General features: G+C 56.6%; 1 protein-coding gene across 15 annotated transcripts in view; it reads left to right on the top strand.

Moving 5' to 3' along the window:
- Positions 1-18,553, top strand: part of LOC123589361 (monocyte to macrophage differentiation factor 2) — a 128,839-nt gene that overhangs the window by 91,293 nt on the left and 18,993 nt on the right. For all 15 annotated transcript variants that reach the window (XM_045461349.1, XM_045461348.1, XM_045461351.1 and 12 more), the window contains 3 exons: positions 12,701-12,933; positions 14,611-15,249; positions 17,538-17,575. In XM_045461349.1, coding sequence (XP_045317305.1) covers positions 12,701-12,933; positions 14,611-15,249; positions 17,538-17,575 — 910 coding nt within the window. The remainder of the gene's footprint in view (positions 1-12,700; positions 12,934-14,610; positions 15,250-17,537; positions 17,576-18,553) is intronic.

The following is an 18,553-nucleotide window of genomic DNA, read 5'->3' as shown; positions in this document are numbered from 1 at the left end:
TTCCAACCTGCGGGGTCAGCATGGGGACCTGATTCCAGAGCAGTGGCGGGGGAGGGGGGTGAGCCCTTCTCTGGGGTCAGGATTCCTAATGGAATGTTAAACCTGAGACCGCTCAGCTCTGGCACGAGGATCGCCTTCTCCGGCTGGACCCAGGGGATGCCCCCACCTGGCGGGCCTAGAGCAGAAAGTGGTCCCCGGGTCTTTCTTGTCTGTGTGTGCTGTCTGTCACTGTGCGTGCCACGCGGTCCTCCCTGCAAAAGGGCTCAGCGCCATCTCGTCATGTCGGGGGAGCCAGATAGGGCCTGGGGTTCAGAAAGTTCTTGCTTCTGCTGCCACACTGCTCTTGCTTTGCTGCAGTCCTGGGGGCTCTGTTTCTTTCTGTGACTAACAAATGGCTTAAGCATTTTATCCACTCGGTTACCCGTTATCTTAATGAGGCTATTCCTTCTAGAGAGGGGATGTTCTTTCCTGACCGAGGCTCGAATTAATGTGAGAAGGTCCAAGGTTTACCACAGAAACAATCCTGTCAGTGCTTTAAAATATCATTTCTCTCCACTTAGAAAAACGACATTCCCATTGTTGAAAATTTGGAAATAGGGAATATAAAGAAGAGAACAGAAATCACCTAAAACGTCCCCTTATTATTCCAGTCTCTTCTCATTATTGGATTTCCTACGCAATTTAAATCAACCTACATCCACGTCCTCCGTTTTCTTTAACTTAGTATATTTATTCATATTATGAATATAATTTTTTTAAGGTTTATTAGAGTGCAAGTGGGGGAGGGGCAGAAAGGGAGAAGGGAGGAGAGAGAGACAGAGAGAGAGAGAGAGAGAGAGAGAGAGAGAGAATGAATGAATCCCAAGCAGGCTCTGCACCGTCCATACAAAGCTTGATGCAGGACTTGAAATCATGAACTTTGAGATCATGACCTGAGCTGAAACCAAGAGTTGGACGCTTAACCGACTAAGCCACCCAGATGCCCCTATAAACATAATTTCTTTTAATGTTTATTTATTTTGAAAGAGGGAGTATACACACGTGAGTGGGGAGGGGCAGAGGGAGAGGGAGAGAGAATCCCAAGCAGGCTCCACACTGTCAGTGCAGAGCCCATCTCGGGGCTCGAATCCACGGACCAGGAGATCATGACCTGAGCCAAAACCAGGAGTTGGACACTTAACCATCTGAGCCACCCAGGCTCCCCTATGAACGTAATTTTTAATGCCATTTGAATGAGTACACCTGATCATTTCCCTATTGGATTTTAGGAATGTTTCCCATTTTTTGGTGTATAAATAATGCTTATGTAAATAAACATCCTTGTACCTAAATGTTTGATTCCTTTTTTGATTATTTCTGTAGGACAGCAACTTAACAGTAGCATTCCTTTCTGGAAGAATGGGGACATTTTAGATACTGATACATCTTTATCTAATACTGGTGTAGATGGCCTATCTCGATAGCTTTTTTTATTTTTATTTTTTTCTTAAAAAATTTTTTTTAAGGGTTTTATTTTTGAGAGAGAGAGAGAGAGAGAGAGAGCAAGCAAGCAGGGGAAGGACCAAGAGAGCGAGACACAGAAACTGAAGCAGGCTCCAGGCTCTGAGCTATCAGCACAGAGCCCAACGTGGGGCTCCAAGCCACGAACCGTGAGATCATGACCTGAGCCGAAGTTGGACGCTTAACTGACTGAGCCACCCAGACGCCCCTCGATAGCTGTTTTTAAAACTGGGGGCAGATTGGTGCCACTTTGCGTCCCACCAGCAGGATGTCCATTTCCGTATCTTAGCCATCACCTGATTCCATCATTTGAAATACTGACTTGAAAGAGGGATGTCGTCTCTCCCTCCTGTAGGTTGTTTCCTGTAGTATTTGTGAGGTCGAACGGGTTTTAGGATGTTTATGAATGTTTATATTTCTCATTCTGTACCTGTCTCTGCTTTCCTCTTGATCGTGAAATACTTGAAGCCCACGAAAAGCAGATACAGAATAATACCATGAACTATTTGTGTACCCGCGACCCAGCTTAAGGAATAGGCTGCTCTGGACAGAGCCCCCCGGGGGACGTCGTTCCCTTTGAAGTTTTCCTGGGTACGTGGGGAGAAAGCTGGGGAGCTCGGGACATTTGCATTTTGCCTGGGAACCGAATCCCCGGGTCGCTTTCAGGAGGGAAGCGTTCGGCAGCTCCTTGGGCGGAGCTAAGGGGTGTGCTGTGGGGACGGCACAGGGGCAAGTGGAGGCTGCAGGGCCGGCGGTGGGTGCGGGTGGCGCTTGCCCGCCTCGGACAGCCTTCGAGTGATCAGGAAGGAGCCAGCAAGACTCTACTTGCCCCGGCAGCACCCGGCTTTCAGGACTCTGGTGTAGATGGTTACCATGCGTGGTCTCTGCGCCGCGTTCCTGGTTCCTGGTGTCCCCAGTGTCTCCGTCCGGCCCCTCTGCCGGCCAAGCCGCGTCCCCTGCGCCCTAGAAACGCAAGGCGGTGTGGTCGTGAGGCTGTACCACAAGTATCGTTGGTCTTTGGGAAAAGGATTCCCTGAGACCCTTCCTCAGCTCTCGCACACGTCCTGAGCTCTCTACTGTGTCTGCTGACGGGCTCGTGTGGTTTGGTGTCTTATTCTACTGATTTGCTGTATTACAGTGATTGATTTACGTAGGTGAAATCAACCTTGTGTTCCTGGGGTAAATCCCACGTGCTCTTGGTGGATCATCCTTTTCCTCTCTTGCTGGATTTGGTTCGCCTGTGTCTTGTTGGAGACTTTCATGTGTTTTCTTGTGATGTCTTTCTTCATTCTTTTATTGGGCGTCACGAATCTGTGAACTGGAATCTTCAGTCAGTGCTAGAAAATTCTCAGCTCTTTTCTGGTCAGATGTTGCCTTTGCGCCATTCTTACACCTCTCTTCCTGGAGCTTTCTTTAAACCCGTCAGGCCTCCTCACTCTGTCTCTTAGCCCCTTTCGTATATTTTCTCTTTCTTGTCTCTTTGCACCAATTCCTGGGTAATTTTTTCCGACTGGTCTTTGAGTTCATCAGTTCTCCTTTCTGATGTGTTTCGTGTGTCTGATCCATTACGTGGAAGCGATAGTTTCTGTTACTGAATTTTTCATTTCTAGAACTTGAAGCTTGTTCTTTTTGAAATCTGGCGTCACTGTTTGTAATTTACTGTTCTCTCCATATATTTCAAGGTGTGTTTTACTTTTTTACACAGGGCAGGCGTGGTTGTATATTTTGTGTATGATAATCTCAACATCTGGGCTCCTTTTCTTGGAAGGACACTTGTCATTGAAATAGAGCACACAGACAGAAAAGTGCACAGATCGTAAGTGTGCAGCTCAGTGAATTTTCAAAAAGTGAGTGGACCGTGCAGCAGGCACCCAGGTCAGGAGACGGGGCGCTCCTGGGACTCTAGCAGGGCTCCCTCCTGGTCCCTCCCGACCGTGAGGCACCGGCCCCACTGTCTTGACTCCTAACACCAAAGTTGGGTTTTTCCTCTTTTTGTATTTCCTACAAATGGAATCCTGTAATATCTACCTTTTTGTGCTTGGCCTTAATATCACCTTTGAAAGATTCCCTGATTTTGTTGGTTATGGAAGAGTTCATGATCATTGCTGTATGCTATTGTGTATTCACACGAATACACTCCAACTTGTGTCTCCATTCAGTTTTTGACGGACGCTTGGGTGGGTTCCAGTTGGGGCTCAGTAGGAATCACGCTGCCGTGAACGTACCTGGGTCTGTCTTGTGGTGACGCGTGCGTTTCTGTCAAGCGCACAACTGGGGGGTACAGTCGATGGGCCAGTGAGTGTGCGTATGTGCTCGTGTAGGAGATACTGCTGACCGTTTCTCCCCTAAGTGCGTGTGCCTGTTGACACGCCCACCACCAGTGTGTAAGAGTTGTGACTTCCGTTTTCGCTCTCACACTTGGTGCTGCCTGTCTTTTCACTGTGGCTCTTCTGACGGTTGTGTAGCAGTTATTACTTTGTGGTTTTAGCTTGCGTATCTGATGATGAGTGAGGCGAATCACGTTCTCGTATGTTGAAACACCATTTCGGATGTTCTTTGCGGCGTCTGTTCAAAGCCCTCGCGTGCTTCTCTGCTGGGTCGTCTGCCCCGTTCCTCGTGATTTTGGGGACGGGCCCTTTTCCTGAGGGCTGTACCACAAATATCCCCTCCTACGCTGCGGTTGGCCTTCACACGTTTTGAAGAGAAGTTCTTGATACGACGACTGGGCCAGTCAGGGAAGCAGAAACCACACCAGTTGGTGACGGGAACTCAGGCTGCGCCGTCCTGTGATGTCACCTCCAGTTCCCACCGGGCCCCAGTAACGGGTCAGGAGATGTTTCTAAAGGAAAGGGGAAGGTGCGCTCCAAACCGCTGAGGCTGGCCCCGGGCCCGTTGGCGCAGCTCTCCGGGGGTATCGGCTCGCCGGGGCTGGAGCAGCGTGCCCGCAGCCCAGACTTGCTGCCCATCTTACTCTTGCTCTGGTTGCCACTCAAATTTGGCACCCGTGGGCTCAGTAGTGCACTGAGGGGTCACCAGGGTAGGGGTTCAGGGAAAGAGGCCCCCAGGCGAAGCTCGTAGGCTCTTAGAGCCGGGGAAAGCGAGTCCCTTCAGACACAGCAGGACGGGCTGCTCCTCTTGGCAAGTAGGGCTCAGCTTGGATCAGGGGTTCAAGTGGCACAGCTTTGTCGGAGCCCATCCTGATGGCACTGTTCCAGGGCTTAGGGTCCTGCTCTTTCCCCATCAGGGCAAGTTTTTCCCAAACTTTCACCTGGGGAACTTGCTGAGGCTGTGAATTCAGTTTTCACTGTTATTCAGCAAACCACACAGCTAAATTGTAGACCTGATTTTTAGGTTGACCACGTGTGTGCAAGAGTCAAATTATTTTAGGGTCCCTCTAGACACTTCCTTGTTCTCTGACCAGTGCACGTATCACACTCGAAGAGGTGAGCTTGTCAGTGTCTGTAACCTCTGCAGCGCACCCAGAAGCATCTGTGGGTGGTCTTCCCTTTGTGAGCAGCGCCTTCCCCCCATGTAAGAAATCTCTGTGTGCCCGAGGCCATGAAGATCTGTTCCTGTGTTTTCTTTTAAATTCTTCATTGTTTTATCTCCATGGCTAGACCTATAGTCCATCTGGAGTTAATTTTTGTGAAGGGTGTGAGGTAGGGGTCATGATTCATTTTTTTTTTTTTTTTTTTTTTCCACATGGAGATGCATTTGACCCGGTATCATTTACTGAGAAGACCATCCTTTCTGCGTATGTGAGATTTGGTTCCAGGACTCTCGTTTCTGTTCCAATGGTCTACTGTCCTTATAGCACCACCACATTCTCTCAGTTACCGTAGCTTAGGATAGGCTGTTATCTGATAGTTCGAGTCTTCCAGCATCACAGTTGATCTTCAAGGTTACCTTCTACCCTTTGCATTGCCATATCCACTTATCAATTTGTACACACACACACACACACACACACCTGCTGAGACCCTTCCAATGTGGGATCGCATTGAGTTTATACATCAGTTTAGAGAGGACGGATACCTTTACAATCCATCAACCTGGTGTATCCTTCTATTCATTAGGTCTCTAATTTCTGTCCATGGCGTTTTGTAGTTATCAGCGTTGGGGTCCTGCACATCTTGGGTAGACTTGTGTCTTAGCTGTTTCGTGTTTCTTTTTTTTTTTTTTTTTTTTAATTTTTTTTTTTTCAACGTTTATTTATTTTTGGGACAGAGAGAGACAGAGCATGAATGGGGGAGGGGCAGAGAGAGAGGGAGACACAGAATCGGAAACAGGCTCCAGGCTCTGAGCCATCAGCCCAGAGCCCGACGCGGGGCTCGAACTCCCGCACCGCGAGATCGTGACCTGGCTGAAGTCGGACGCTTAACCGACTGCGCCACCCAGGCGCCCCTTTTTTTTTTTTTTTTTTTTTTTTTTTTTAATTTTTTTTCCTACCTTATTTTCTTAGGCACTCGGCTTGGCATCTTAAAGAATTTTTTTTATATTTCAACCAACCCTTCCAGGCACTCTATACAGAAAGATTTTCTAGGGTAAGTAATCCCACGTATTACAAGAATAGAAGTACCTGGTTTTCAGCCCACTTCGTGTTTCTTGACACGATTATAAATGGCACCATTATTTTGACATACCCTTTTCTCACGGTTTCTCCCACACAAAAATGGCGAACGTGCACGCTCGCCATGTCTAGTCACCTTGCTAAATTCACTTGTTAGTTCTGATTGCTTGTCCATAGATTGTTTTGCAGTGTCTTTTGTTTATTTAATGTTTATTTAGTTTTGAGAGAGAGAGAGAGAGACCGACCCACACAGAGTACGAGTTGGGGAGGGGCAGAGAGAGAGAGAGACAAAGAATCTGAAGCAGGCTCCAGGCTCTGAGCGGATAGCACAGAGCCCAATGCAGGGCTTGAACTCACGAACCACGAGATCATGACCTGAGCCAAAGTTGGACACTTAACCGACTGAGCCATCCAGGTGCCCCTCTTTTGAGATCCCTATAAACACAGTCAAATTGTCTGCAGAATAATTATAATCTTATTTCTTTCTTTTCAATTCTTAGACTTTCATTTGTTTTTCTTGCCTTAATTGTACTGGCCAGGACCTCCAGTGCAACGTCGAATGGATGTGGTCATAGCAAGCATCCCCGTCTTATTCCCAAGGGGGTGGTGCTCCATATAGATTTGGTTTAGAATTTTCTTTGCCAGTAGTCAGACTGGTCCTGTAAAGCTAGGCTAACATATTCCCATCCACCTGCAGTCCCTTTATAGGGTTTGATGTGAAAATGAAGTGGAATTAAATGCAAAATGCCCAGAGTAAGGCTGGCCAGGCAGTAGACAGGTGCTCACCAAATTATCTGTAAGTAGTTCCTTTTTGTGCATTTCGAATACAAAAAAGTTCACGTTAACTTCAAGGTTTGCTTGGTAACTCAGAGCACTCCATTCTGTGTCTTTGCTAAAGTAGAAAAGGGTGTTGCAGTTAAAACGGACTTGCTCGAGGCAGGTGTCCCTCTGCATTTTGCAGCAGCTACTGGAGAGTGTATTCAGCAGTGTATGCCCAACTTACTAGAGATCACTTGAAAGCAGTCAAATTCCCCCCATTCTAATAAAATTCCCTTACGCAGGACCATTCCGTTGCCCCATCAGTCTTGAGTCATCAATCAAAACCACATCTGAGAGACCACCAGCCCTGCGCACGTGCGGTGGGTGTAGGCAACACAGATTTTCCAAGTTGTACGTATTGTTTCAAACTCTGAATCCCGGAGGGAAGAGCAAACAGGATTCCGAGGTAAAAAGCTACAGGTTAAATTTATTGTCCTAAACTTAGTGACGTTCAGGAAAGAGCTGTGTTTTTCTTTCCAGTGCTGTCCTGGAGCCAGCATCCAGCCCGTGACCGGAGCTCCGGTGACAGCTACCAACTGTTTTCAAAATGAATTTTGCCACCCCTGGTATGCACAGTGTCCTGCCCTCTCCACCAGCAGAGGGGACGTCTGCACCAACCCGATGTGGAGGGAAGAGGGGCCGCATTTAAAAGAGTTTGTGGCCCAGGGTGTACCCCGTACCCCTTCTTCCCCTGCCCAGATGGCTGCCTCACCCAGCAACGTCTGATCCAGGGGATAAGGAGACCACGGATTCCTGTACTGCAGAGCCACCTGCTTGTGGGTTTAGTTCTGGGCAGGTGAGGGAGCTAGCTAGGGCCAGCGGCCAGGAAAGGGACGCGCGGAGCTCCTTTCTGTAACCGCGTCCATTGTGGCCGATCTCTCCCTTCTCTCACTGTCCCTATCACGGCCACACCTCCTGCAGGTTAGGAGCCCCTTCCCAGTTCCCGGGTCAGAGCAAAGGGTTCAGGAGACGCACAGTGGACTCTGTGTCCCATCGGGGCCCGCGGTTGACTTGTGATTCCTGTCGTTTCAGAATGTCCTCACGTTGAATTATCCTCTTAAAATGAGGAAAGTCATCGCTTGGCTTCTGAGTCTGGTGCCTGTGTGCATTAACCAGTGTTGGGAGGCACCATGGTTCCCGCGTGTGTCCTGGGGAGGGGGGCGGGGCAAGGTGGTCCTGCGTGTGTCCGGCAGAGGTACAGGAGGCCTCCGCAGGCGGGTTACCCAGACCCCTGCTTCCACTTCTATTGGGCCGTGTTTCTGCTTTTTCACCAGAGCAGCTATGTAAGGGTGGAACGGGGAGCCCCATATCTGCCACCTTTCTGGGAGCTGACAAACACTTACCTAGAGAAAAGAATTAGAAATCTAAAACTCAAGTTAAATGGGTAGGTACTCAAGTAAGTTTAGCAAGTGCTCGGCGCATTTCTGCACCAGGGGCTTTGTCTGGGGACGGTGGAGGGGGAGTGCCTTGGCAGCAGTGGTCCAGAACCTTCTGGGCGCTTTTACAAAGTACAGACTCCTGGGTGTCCCTCAGACCTCTGGAATCAGGCCAGAACCTATGGCCCCACTGAGCTCAGTTGCACCGTGGCAGGAACACGTGTGGATCAGCACGCCCGGCCCATCGCGGGGGGAGTGTGGTGGCCGACGGGGTGTATTCTGGCCCGCCAGCCTTGGAGGGCATCTCCTTCACCCGTGGGCAAGGCCTGGCACTCTTGTGGGATGAATAGCTTCCACCTAGAGTACCGTGCTGTGACGGGCGTGGACCCCATTGCCCATCTATTTCATTAGATCTCCTCTGCTGAGTGAAATCCCTGCCTGGGGGTGGCGGGGCTGCTGGGATGGCCTTGCTGGTGGCAGAGACCCCAGCCATCCCCCACCCCCACCCCCCATCAGGCTGCAGACCCGGCCGGCCTCTGCACCGCAGGCTCCTTCCTCTCTGCTTCTCGGCCACATCACACCTGGCCTGGGCCCCTGAGCACCCTGCAAATGCCCATGCTGTGCAGGCCAGATCCACGCCACGCGTGCCTTTGAAGGTTTCTGGGGTGCGTTTGCAAGGACTCTGCCCAGCTGTGTGCCGCTTGTGACCCTCCACCCAGAAGTGAGGGCCTTCTTTCCAAGTTGGGCAGATCTGTCCTGGTTTTCAATAGTGCTCAGATGCCTGGATCTGATGATGGCAAAGCTGAACTGAAATCAGCTGGCAGCAGGGGAAGGTGACTGTCCTTGTGAGCACTGTGGGAGCCACAGGCCTCCTCGGAGCCTCTCGCTGGGGACGGTGCTGGGCTTCACCTCTAGCGGCCTCGTGAGGATGGGGCCAAGCCCGGAACTGCACCTAGGGCCACAAGGGGGCCGTGGTCACGTGCCTGGTGGCGGTGGGGGTGCCTGCAAGGTGTTTATGATTTTAAAAGTATAAAGAATGATGTAACTGACGCCCAGAATTGACGTACAATTTATTCATGTTGACTTGGAGTTTTCCTATATAAAAGACACGGCATATATACAAAGTTATGTATAAAAATACACTCTGAGCCATTATGTTCTTTGTATCATATATATCCCCAGGCTCATTCCGTCCCCACCTATGACAGCATTTCTCGGATTGACTGTGGGTCTTTTCTTTAAAAAAAATTTTTTTTTAATGTTTATTCATTTTTGAGAGAGAGAGACCCAGCAGGAGTCGGGAAGGAGCAGAGAGAGAGGGAGGCACAGAATCCGAAGTAGGTTCCAGGCTCTGAGCTGTCAGCACAGAGCCCGATGCAGGGCTTGAACTCCGAAATCGAAATCGTGAGATCATGACCTGAGCCGAAGTCAGATGCTTAAGTGACTGAGCCACCCAGGCGCCCCCACCCCCCATTTTTTTCTACAGTTTATTTTGAGACAGAGCAAGTGGGGAGCAGAGAGAGGAAGAGGGAGAATCCCAAGCAGGCTCCAGTCTGTTATCGCAGAGCTGGTTGTGGGGCTCAATCTTATGAACCGAGAGATCGTGACCTAAACCGAAGTTGGACGCTCAATGGACCTAGCTGCCCAGGTGTCCCTGCAATGATGTTTTATGTGCTTTTTAAGTGTGTAAAGAAGTGGCCTCATACCTTAAGTGTGAAACTCCAGTCTGCTTTTTCCACCCACCTCGGGTGCATACTTGGCTCCCACTTTTCCCCCACGGCACCTTCGTCCTGTGAACACATAGCTCCCACGGAGGTTGTGTGGCCTGTCCAGTGGCCGTCCTTGCACAGATGTCCATGCACGTGCGAGGGTTCTCCTGGTCGTGCTGTGAGCACAGTGTGTGTGGGGTCGTGTCGGGGTCATGTCCGTGCAGGTGCGAGGGTCCTCCTGGCCATGGGCGCTTCACCCCTGACACACTCCGAGCCAGCGTCCCTCAGCCCCCACCCTTCGACACTCCTGTGGCCGCCCCCGGACCCGGTGAGGAGACCCGGAGGCCAGACCACGCTGCAGTATTTGAAACTCCCCAGGAGGGTCTGTGTGCAGGCGGACAGTGGAGGGGGACTGCCTTGGCAGCAGTGCTCCAGAACCTTGTGGGCGCTTTTACGAAGTACAGACTCCTGGGTGTCCCTCAGACCTCTGGGATCAGGCCAGAACCTCTGGCCCCACTGAGCTCAGTTGCACCATAGCAGGAACCGCTACCTTCTGCAGCGAGGCCAGAGAAGCCGGCCCTGGGCACTGGGGCGTCGTGAGGCGAGTCTTGTGCTATGGCTCCATCCTGGATGGAGGAAAAGCTTGGCGGCTACATCATTTTGGATTGGTTTTTAAACGTTTCTTCTTCCGAGGATGGCCCGTGGTTGTGCAAGTGCTGCCACAAGCCCTGGGGTCTGTGGTGCTAAGAGTAGCAGGGGGGCAGGGCAGGTGGGGGGAGGAGCTGGCTTCCACCGGTGCCCACCAGCCCCCCCCCCACCCTGTGCTCCCTGCCCCTCCTGGCCCCCAGGTCCTTCTGCCCCTCCCACCCCCCTGCCTCCCCCCCTGCCTGTTCCCCCTTGCCCCCCTCCCGCTCTGCCCTCCCTGTCTCCTCTGGCCTGCTCTCCCCATCCCCGCCTGCCCCCTGCCCCGCTGCTCCCCCGCTCCCCCGCCCCACCTCCCCCTCTCCCCCGCCCCACCTCCCCCTCTGCCCGACCTACCGCTCTTGCCTGCCAGTCGCCTGGCTCTGCAGCAGGCACGGAGGAGCAGCGGGCGCCCGGGCGGACAGCCTCGCACTGCGGCGCCTGCTGCACCGCCAGCCTGGCCTCCCGCAGACCCGGCCTCTTGCGGGCTGCAGAGAAGCAGGCTTCGTCCTGGAAGGGCCGCTCTCGGGTAAGGCGGCACCCTCGCTCCAGCCGGCCTGCCTCACTTCCTCGGGCTGCTCCGTCTGGTGTGCCTGGAACGGTTGTAGGAAGGCAGGCTCCAAGGGGGGGGCGGGTGGGCTGTGGGGGGGGGGTGGGGAGTCGGGAGAGGGCTCAGAAAGAAAGCGCCGGGGTCAGCTCTGCTCACTGGCCTCCTGGGCTCCAGTTGGCTTCTCAGCTTTCCAGCAGCGTTGGTTGCCGAGTGCCTCCTGTGTGTAGAAGAGTCTTTGGTGGCGGAGGGGGCGCAGGTGCACGAGTGAGTGTGTGGGCACGTGCGTGTGTTTGCACGCGTGTTTGTGTGCATGTGTGTGCTTTCGGACCTGGCCGTGTCGGGGGCGGGGGTCGCCTCGGAAAGGAGCAGCCATGCTGCTCTGCACAGAGACCAGCCAGCTCAGGGGACTGGGGGTCGAGGGCACACGGACCGCTTCCTCCTTGTAAACTGGGGGGGGGGGGGGGGAGGGAGGCTGTGAATATTTCTCGTTTCCTCTAATCACAGCACACACTCCGGTGCACATGCACCGTCCCCTCGCGCACGTAGGCAGCCCCCGCGCACGCAACCACCCCCAGCGCTCTCCCCCCTCCGCACACACGCATGCTCCCTCCCCCCTCCGCACACACGCACGCGCCCTCCCCCCCCCCGCACACACACGCACGAGCCCTCCCCGCACACACGTGCACGCACCCTCCCCCCCCCCGCACACACGCCCTCCCGCCCCACGCGCCCTCCCCCCCGCACATACACGCACGAGCCCTCCCCCCTAAGGCCCTCCCCCCACGCACGCGCCCTCCCCGCCCTGCACACATGCATGCGCCCTCCCCGCACACACGTGCACGCACCCTCCCCCCCCCCCGCACACGCCCTCCCGCCCCACGCGCCCTCCCCCTCCCTGCACACACACGCACGCGTCCTCCCCCCTGCACACACACGCACGCGCCCTCCCCCCCCCCCCGCACACACACGCACGAGCCCTCCCCCCTAAGGCCCTCCCCCCGCACACGCACGCGCCCTCCCCACACACACGTGCACGCATCCTCCCCCCCCGCACACACGCCCTCCCGCCCCACGCGCCCTCCCCCCCCCCCGCACACACACGCACGAGCCCTCCCCCCTAAGGCCCTCCCCCCACGCACGCGCCCTCCCCCCACGCACACATACACACAGAGGCATTCCCCCCATACACACGCACCCGCAGGAGCCTGGCTGTACATACATACACACACACACACGCACACACGGGTGGCCTGGCAGGGCTTTAGGGACAAGCCCCTCGGTGGCCCAGGGGAAGTGAAGGTGGCAGTGGGTTTGGCGTCCTGAGGGGAGGGCTGCCGGGTGGCTGGTCCGGGTGGGTCACTGGACATGGACGGCTGGTCTCCTCTATAGCAGTTGACAAAACAGCGACTGACCAGCGTTAGAAGGGGACCCAGGAGGTCTCATTTCAGAAGGCCCCGGAGGCTCTGTTTACCTAACCGTGTTGCTTCCGTTTCAGGGATAAACGCCCAAGCCCGGAGGCTGCAGCGGAACCGCGCCAAGGGGACCCCGGCCCTGGCTTCGGGCGCTGCCCAGAGCCCCCCCACATCCCGGCTGCGCCGCACCGTCAGCGAGACCAGCCTGAGCTCGGTCACCGCCCAGGGCCCCGAGGACCGTGGCCCGGACGCCATGCGCTACTCCCTGTACGAGTCGCCCCACCTGCTGCTTCTGCAGGGCTACAGCCAGCAGCATGTGAGCCACCCCCCGCAGCCCTGCCGCCCTGAGCTGACTGAGTGCCCGCTGGGCGTTGTCGCGGCAGACGGCCTTCTCGCCCGTTAGCTGCGTCAGCTGGGAGCTCCTGCTTAGGCTAAGGGCGCTCGCGTGATGAGGCTGGAGAAACGGGGTGGTGGGGACCACCACGCAGGGCCATCCTGGATTCTGGGGGAAGTGGAGGCTTCCTCTGTGCTGTGTTTCCAGAGCATTCTATGTCCAGGCTCCAGGAGGAAGCGGCGGGGGAGAGGGCTCACCCGGTGCCGGGCCTCTCGGTTCTGTTTGTCTGCCCCCTTCCGTGTGTGTCTCGGGCCGTGCCCTGCCGTGCCTTTGGGGTCCCCGACACGGGTCTGCCCACCTGTCCAGACGATGGTGGCTGCTTGGCCAACAGCTGCTGTGGCGGACAGCCTCGACTGTACCGCGAGAAGCTTTCCCCGAGGAGGCAGGGAGATGAGCCACCCGTCCCCGGCCTGCATGTCCCACCACTTCTGTGGGAGCCCTCGGCCGGAGGGGTGTGGCCCTCCGAGGTTCCTCGTCCCGCTCCGCACCGTAGGCTTTCCCTTCCTGCTCTCTGGCTCCTGCCGATTTGCCCAGCTCCCTCCCGGCTCCATCCCAGTGCCCGCCGCCGTGCAGCGGTGGGGCTGGCGGCGCTCAGGTCTTAGCGATGCCAAACCCGGCCTCGAGCTGGGCGAGCAATAGGAATTGACGAGAGGCCCGACGAGGGTTCCGGGCGAGGCTTTCCTGGGGCGTGTGCTCCAGCACGAGGGCGGCAGCTCAGAGGAAGGAGTCCTCTGCTGACTCTGCGCCTAGAGGTCGGGGAAGAGTTTCCTCGAGAAACAGGTGGGGAGAGGGTGGCGGTGAAGCTTTAGAGGCGAGGGTTTTCTTGGCACCCGTGTACTTCGCGGTCGTGCCTTTGTGCACGCTGTATGTTAAGTCTCCGTCCCGGCTGTGATTTTCAGCTTGTGAACGAGGGGAAAGTAAGTTGGGGGCACGCCTGGTGGGCCCCGCGCACACGCAGGCCAGCGTCGGGGGCCCATCGTGGCACACACCAGCAGGGGCCGGATGTCGCGAGTGCCTTCAGGCGCCGGCCCCTCCTTGAGGTTGGTGTCCTCCGTTCTGCGCTCTTGTAGGGCACGTTGCTCTAGGCGACACGGACTCCTGCGTCTTCTCTTGGGGAGCTTTTCTTACGGTAGCATCGCATCAGGTTCCGGGAGAGGCTACAGTCCTGTCCCTGTTCCGTCTCGTGAGAAGTCGTCGGCCCTCGCGAAGCCGGGGCCACAGAGGAGGGTGCTGGCGCACGGCTCGGCACAGGTCACGCCGGGGCCTGGCGGCACATGGCTGTGCCTATAAGCCGGCGTCAGTGCCCAGCTCGGCCCCGTCGGGCCTCTGGCGTCTCACAGCTGGAGTCCTCCCGGGGTGTCCGGTGTGCCCTGGAGGCTGCTCCGGGAAGCCCTCCTCCCACGGGGACCGCGGGTGCCCAGCGGGGGCGGGGGGGGGGGGGTGGGCGGGTGGCAGGCAGCAGGTTAGGAAGGGCTCCGGGGCAGGGGGGCCCAGGATGGCGAGCCGGCCACCTGGAGCCGGGCCACCTTTTCGTTTCTTCCCCCTGAGGGGTTTGCCCGAGGTGTGTCCTGCCCTTGAAGTCTTGCGTTTGCGTTTCAGGACAGCCTGGTGTACCTGCTCAACCGGGAGCAGCACACGGTGGGCCAGAGGACCCCTTCCAGCAAGCCCAGCGTCAGCCTCTCGGCCCCGGACATCCTGCCCTTGCACTGCACCATCCGCAGGCACCGGCCTCCGGGCCCAGAGAGGCCAGGGAACAGGCTGGTCCTGGAGCCCGTCCCCGGGGCGCCCGTGTCCGTCAACTTCTCGGAGGTGGGGGGCCGGGCCGTGGTGCTGCGCCACGGGGACCTGCTCTCCCTCGGCCTCTACTACCTGCTGCTGTTCAAGGACCCGGCGCAAGCCCAGCCCCTGCCCGCCCAGGCCCTGGCCCGGCTGCGGGCCGGGCCGCGAAGCTGCAGGATGTGCGGGGCCGCGCTCCGGGCCCGGGGCACCCCCCGCTCCGGCTCCACGCGCGCCGCCTTCCCCCCGCCGAGGCCGCTGCACCTGGAGTTCGAGCCGGAGGCGGAGGACGCGCTGCTGCAGAGGATCATGACGCTGGTCGAGCCTGGCGGTGACGGCCACAAGCTGGCCCCCGCCTTCCTCCTCTGCCTCTGCGTCCAGCACTCGGCCACCCGCCTGGAGCCCGGCTCGTTTGGGCCGCTCCTGCTCAAGATAGCCAAGGCAATCCGAGAGACGGTCTGGGTCAGTCACGGGGCTGCCGTTTGCTGTGGTCAGTGGGGGGGGGGGGGGTGGCTGTTGGCTGGGGGCGGAGCTGGGTGTGGGCTGTGGGTGCCTGGGGGATGTCACGAGTCCCTGCTCTGACCGAAGGCCAGCTTTACTGCCTGTCCACACCTAGGGAGCCCGGAGCATCCCACTGTGGCATTTTGTCCTCGGGGGGGGGGGGGGGGTGGGGTGGGGGGGCCGGCCACAGCATCGTGCGCTCCGGTCCCAGCCCAGCCGTGATGTGCCCCTGAGCCCTGGATACCCATTCGGCCCGAGTGCCCTGTGCTGTCTGCCTGGGGCAGTTCGGGCCTCGGCCAGCACTTGGCTATGGAGCCCTTGTCAGCTCGGGGCTGGGGGCCCCGGGGCGGGTCGACTCTTGTACACCGAGAAGCTTGCCTCCCTTAGGGTCTCGAGACCACCCACCTTTGGGCAGAGGTGTGGGGCCAGCCTGTGCCCTGTCAGAGGCTGGTTCACATCCCTGGGCTTTGCCCACCGCCTGCCAGTGGCTCCCCTGCCCTCACGGAGGCGGCTCCGGGCACTGCCAGGCGTCCCTGCAGGGCCAGGGCAAGCGCTGCTGCGGGCGGCCTGGGTCCAGAACTCAGGGCCCCTCACCTCTTCCTGCTCCTCCAGGACCCAAAGCCTGACAGGTAGTTACACACGGTCTCCCAAAGAGACGCCCGTATATCTTGGCCCAGCTCACTCTGGCTCTGCAGAAACTGGATAGATGTTTCAGATTAAAATACACGTTTAAAATAATTGAAACCTTTTTTTTTTTTTTTTTTTTTTTAAATTTTTTTTTTTTTTTTTTTTAACGTTTATTTATTTTTGGGACAGAGAGAGACAGAGCATGAACGGGGGAGGGGCAGAGAGAGAGGGAGACACAGAATCGGAAACAGGCTCCAGGCTCTGAGCCATCAGCCCAGAGCCCGACGCGGGGCTCGAACTCACGGACCGCGAGATCGTGACCTGGCTGAAGTCGGACGCCTAACCGACTGCGCCACCCAGGCGCCCCAATTGAAACCTTTTTAAAAGCAAAAGCCAACATGGGCTGTCACCTCCCACGGTTTGTACAAGTAACCCACGTGCATTGTGGCTATCCGAGGCCACCTCTGACGGTTCCCATGTGGATTGATGTTGGTATGGCCCTGGTGTGGTCGCTTCCCTCCGTGCGGTCAAGTGCACGGTCAAGTGCGGTCCGTGCGGGCCAGGTGAAGTCCACGAGGTACATCAGCCTGAGCACCCTAGGGCCTGTGGTGACCGGGGGCCTGAGGCTCAGGGGTTGTGAGTTTCTACACAGCTCGCTGTCCTGTCCTAAGCCTGCTCTGGGCCAGACACTAGTAAGTCAGATGCTACGACGCGGGAGCCGTACCCCACGCCCCGCTGAGGAAACCGAGGCAAGGAGGGTGTAACTTGGCTTGTGATGGAGCATAGAGGCGGGCGGGGAGCCGTCTGCCAGCCTGAGCCCGAGTGCCGCCCGTGGCTGTCGGAGGTGCTCTTGGGATTAGCCTTGTCCCCCACCGTACGGGCGTGGAAGCCGAGGCTCGTGGAGGTGAACTACCTTATCCGGGGTCTGGGGCTCACGAGGGAGTCAGAATCCGGGCTACACCCTGCCTGCTTCCCCCGTCTGTCCACACACCTCAGCCCTGGTCTGGCGAGAGCCCCGTACGTTTTCGTTGTTCATTTGTCTGTCGGGCAGCAAGAGCCGTCTGTCCTCCGCCACTGGAGGTGGGCGAGCACGTCTTGGAACACGTGGACCTCCGCTCTGTCAGATGACAGCTTGCTACTAAAGCAAGAGTAACTTGTCAGTTAAAAGTGATGGAGGATGTTGGCTAGCCCGTGTCCCCGTCAGGACGTTTAAATGCGTCTGTAAACACTCCATACACCCATCCACCTGTTGCCGTGGCCGACGTCGAAAAGCGTATGTGTTAAGCTGGACGGTACGAGTGCGCACAGAATCTTCATTCTGGCGTTTGTAAGATGCCTGAGCTGCTTTACTGTTTCTGAAAGGGCCGCGTGTTAAGTCGGCTAGATGGTTGTAAATGATCTCTGTTGCAGGAAGCACGCAGGTCATATTCGGCAATGGAACGAAGAGATGTCACATCAGATGGAAAACCGGCCTTTCCGGCACGGCTTCGAGTAAACAGTCCGCACAGTAGTGCCGTGTTTTTACGCGGACGGTGTGCTGGGCGTTTAGTGGCGTTCTCGCCGAGCACATCCTGTGCTGTGCTGTCTTTTCTCATGCTTGATTTTTTTGTCTCTGATTGTAGGAGAAAACCAAAGAGCTGGCGGAGAAGCAGGCGCACCTGTAAGTATGGCCCAGCCGTTGCACGTGTCCCTTAGGGAGCTGGTTCCCCAGCAGACTTGCACCTCCCTGTGGGGCCTGGGGGGCCCCTGACGTCTCCGGGGTCAGCTGTGTGCTGCTGTCCAACTGTCCTTCTGCCTCAGAGTGGCTGTTTCCATTTCTGCGCTCACCACCCCAGGAAGCACTGTATTCGGGGAGTTTCTCCAGAGCACCTGTAAGACCGAGGGGGCGAGGTCCCCTCTGCAGCCTTGTCGTCCCCTCACTTCCCTGATGACTGTGCCAAAGCGAACCTGCTGCCTCAGGAAGTTGTGCAGCCCTGATTTTGAGAGAAGGTGGCACGTTTCTGTTCTCCCACGTCTGTTTTCCCAGAGAGCGCTGTTTATGTTCACAGCACTGCTGGGACTTGGGACGCTATTTGGCATTAACAGCGAAGACGTGTATACGCTGCGACCCAAGAGTCCCGCTCCTGAGCGGGCACCACGGAGAAGGCTTCCGACGGAGGGCAGGAGGTGTGCTCTCAAGGCCTTGTTTGTGAGTGACCAGGTGTGCAGAGGGCCGTGTATTTGTACGGCGGACGCTTGGCGACGGTGAGAGTGAACACACTATGTGCTCCGTCCGCGTGTCGGAATCTGAAATCCGTGCGGAGCAGACAGGGCACCCGCACGTAAAGTCCACAGCGAAGCCGTCCGGCCGAGGAACGGACACATGTGGTAACACCCCAAAGGAGAGCCACGTTGAGGGGGCTGGTCACTGCCCGTCGTCAGGGAAGGGCACACGGGACCTTAAGTCACACGTTGGTCCACTCCCGTCGATGCCTCTGCTATAAAGACCATCTGTCAAGCATGCCGTTGGCGGTACATGTCTGCTCAGGTGTCCTCTGTGGTCCCCGGAAGGGAAAGGAGCAATCGTCACCGCCCCCCCTTTCGAAGGGAGGGATGCAAGCCTGGGTCAGGAGCAGCATAGGTCTGGAGTGGCCCAGCT

Source organism: Leopardus geoffroyi, chromosome E3 (genome assembly GCF_018350155.1).
Source record: "Leopardus geoffroyi isolate Oge1 chromosome E3, O.geoffroyi_Oge1_pat1.0, whole genome shotgun sequence".
Lineage (NCBI taxonomy): Eukaryota > Metazoa > Chordata > Mammalia > Carnivora > Felidae > Leopardus > Leopardus geoffroyi.
The sequence above is the reverse complement of the archived record's forward strand: the minus strand, read 5'-3'. Positions and strand labels throughout refer to the sequence as shown.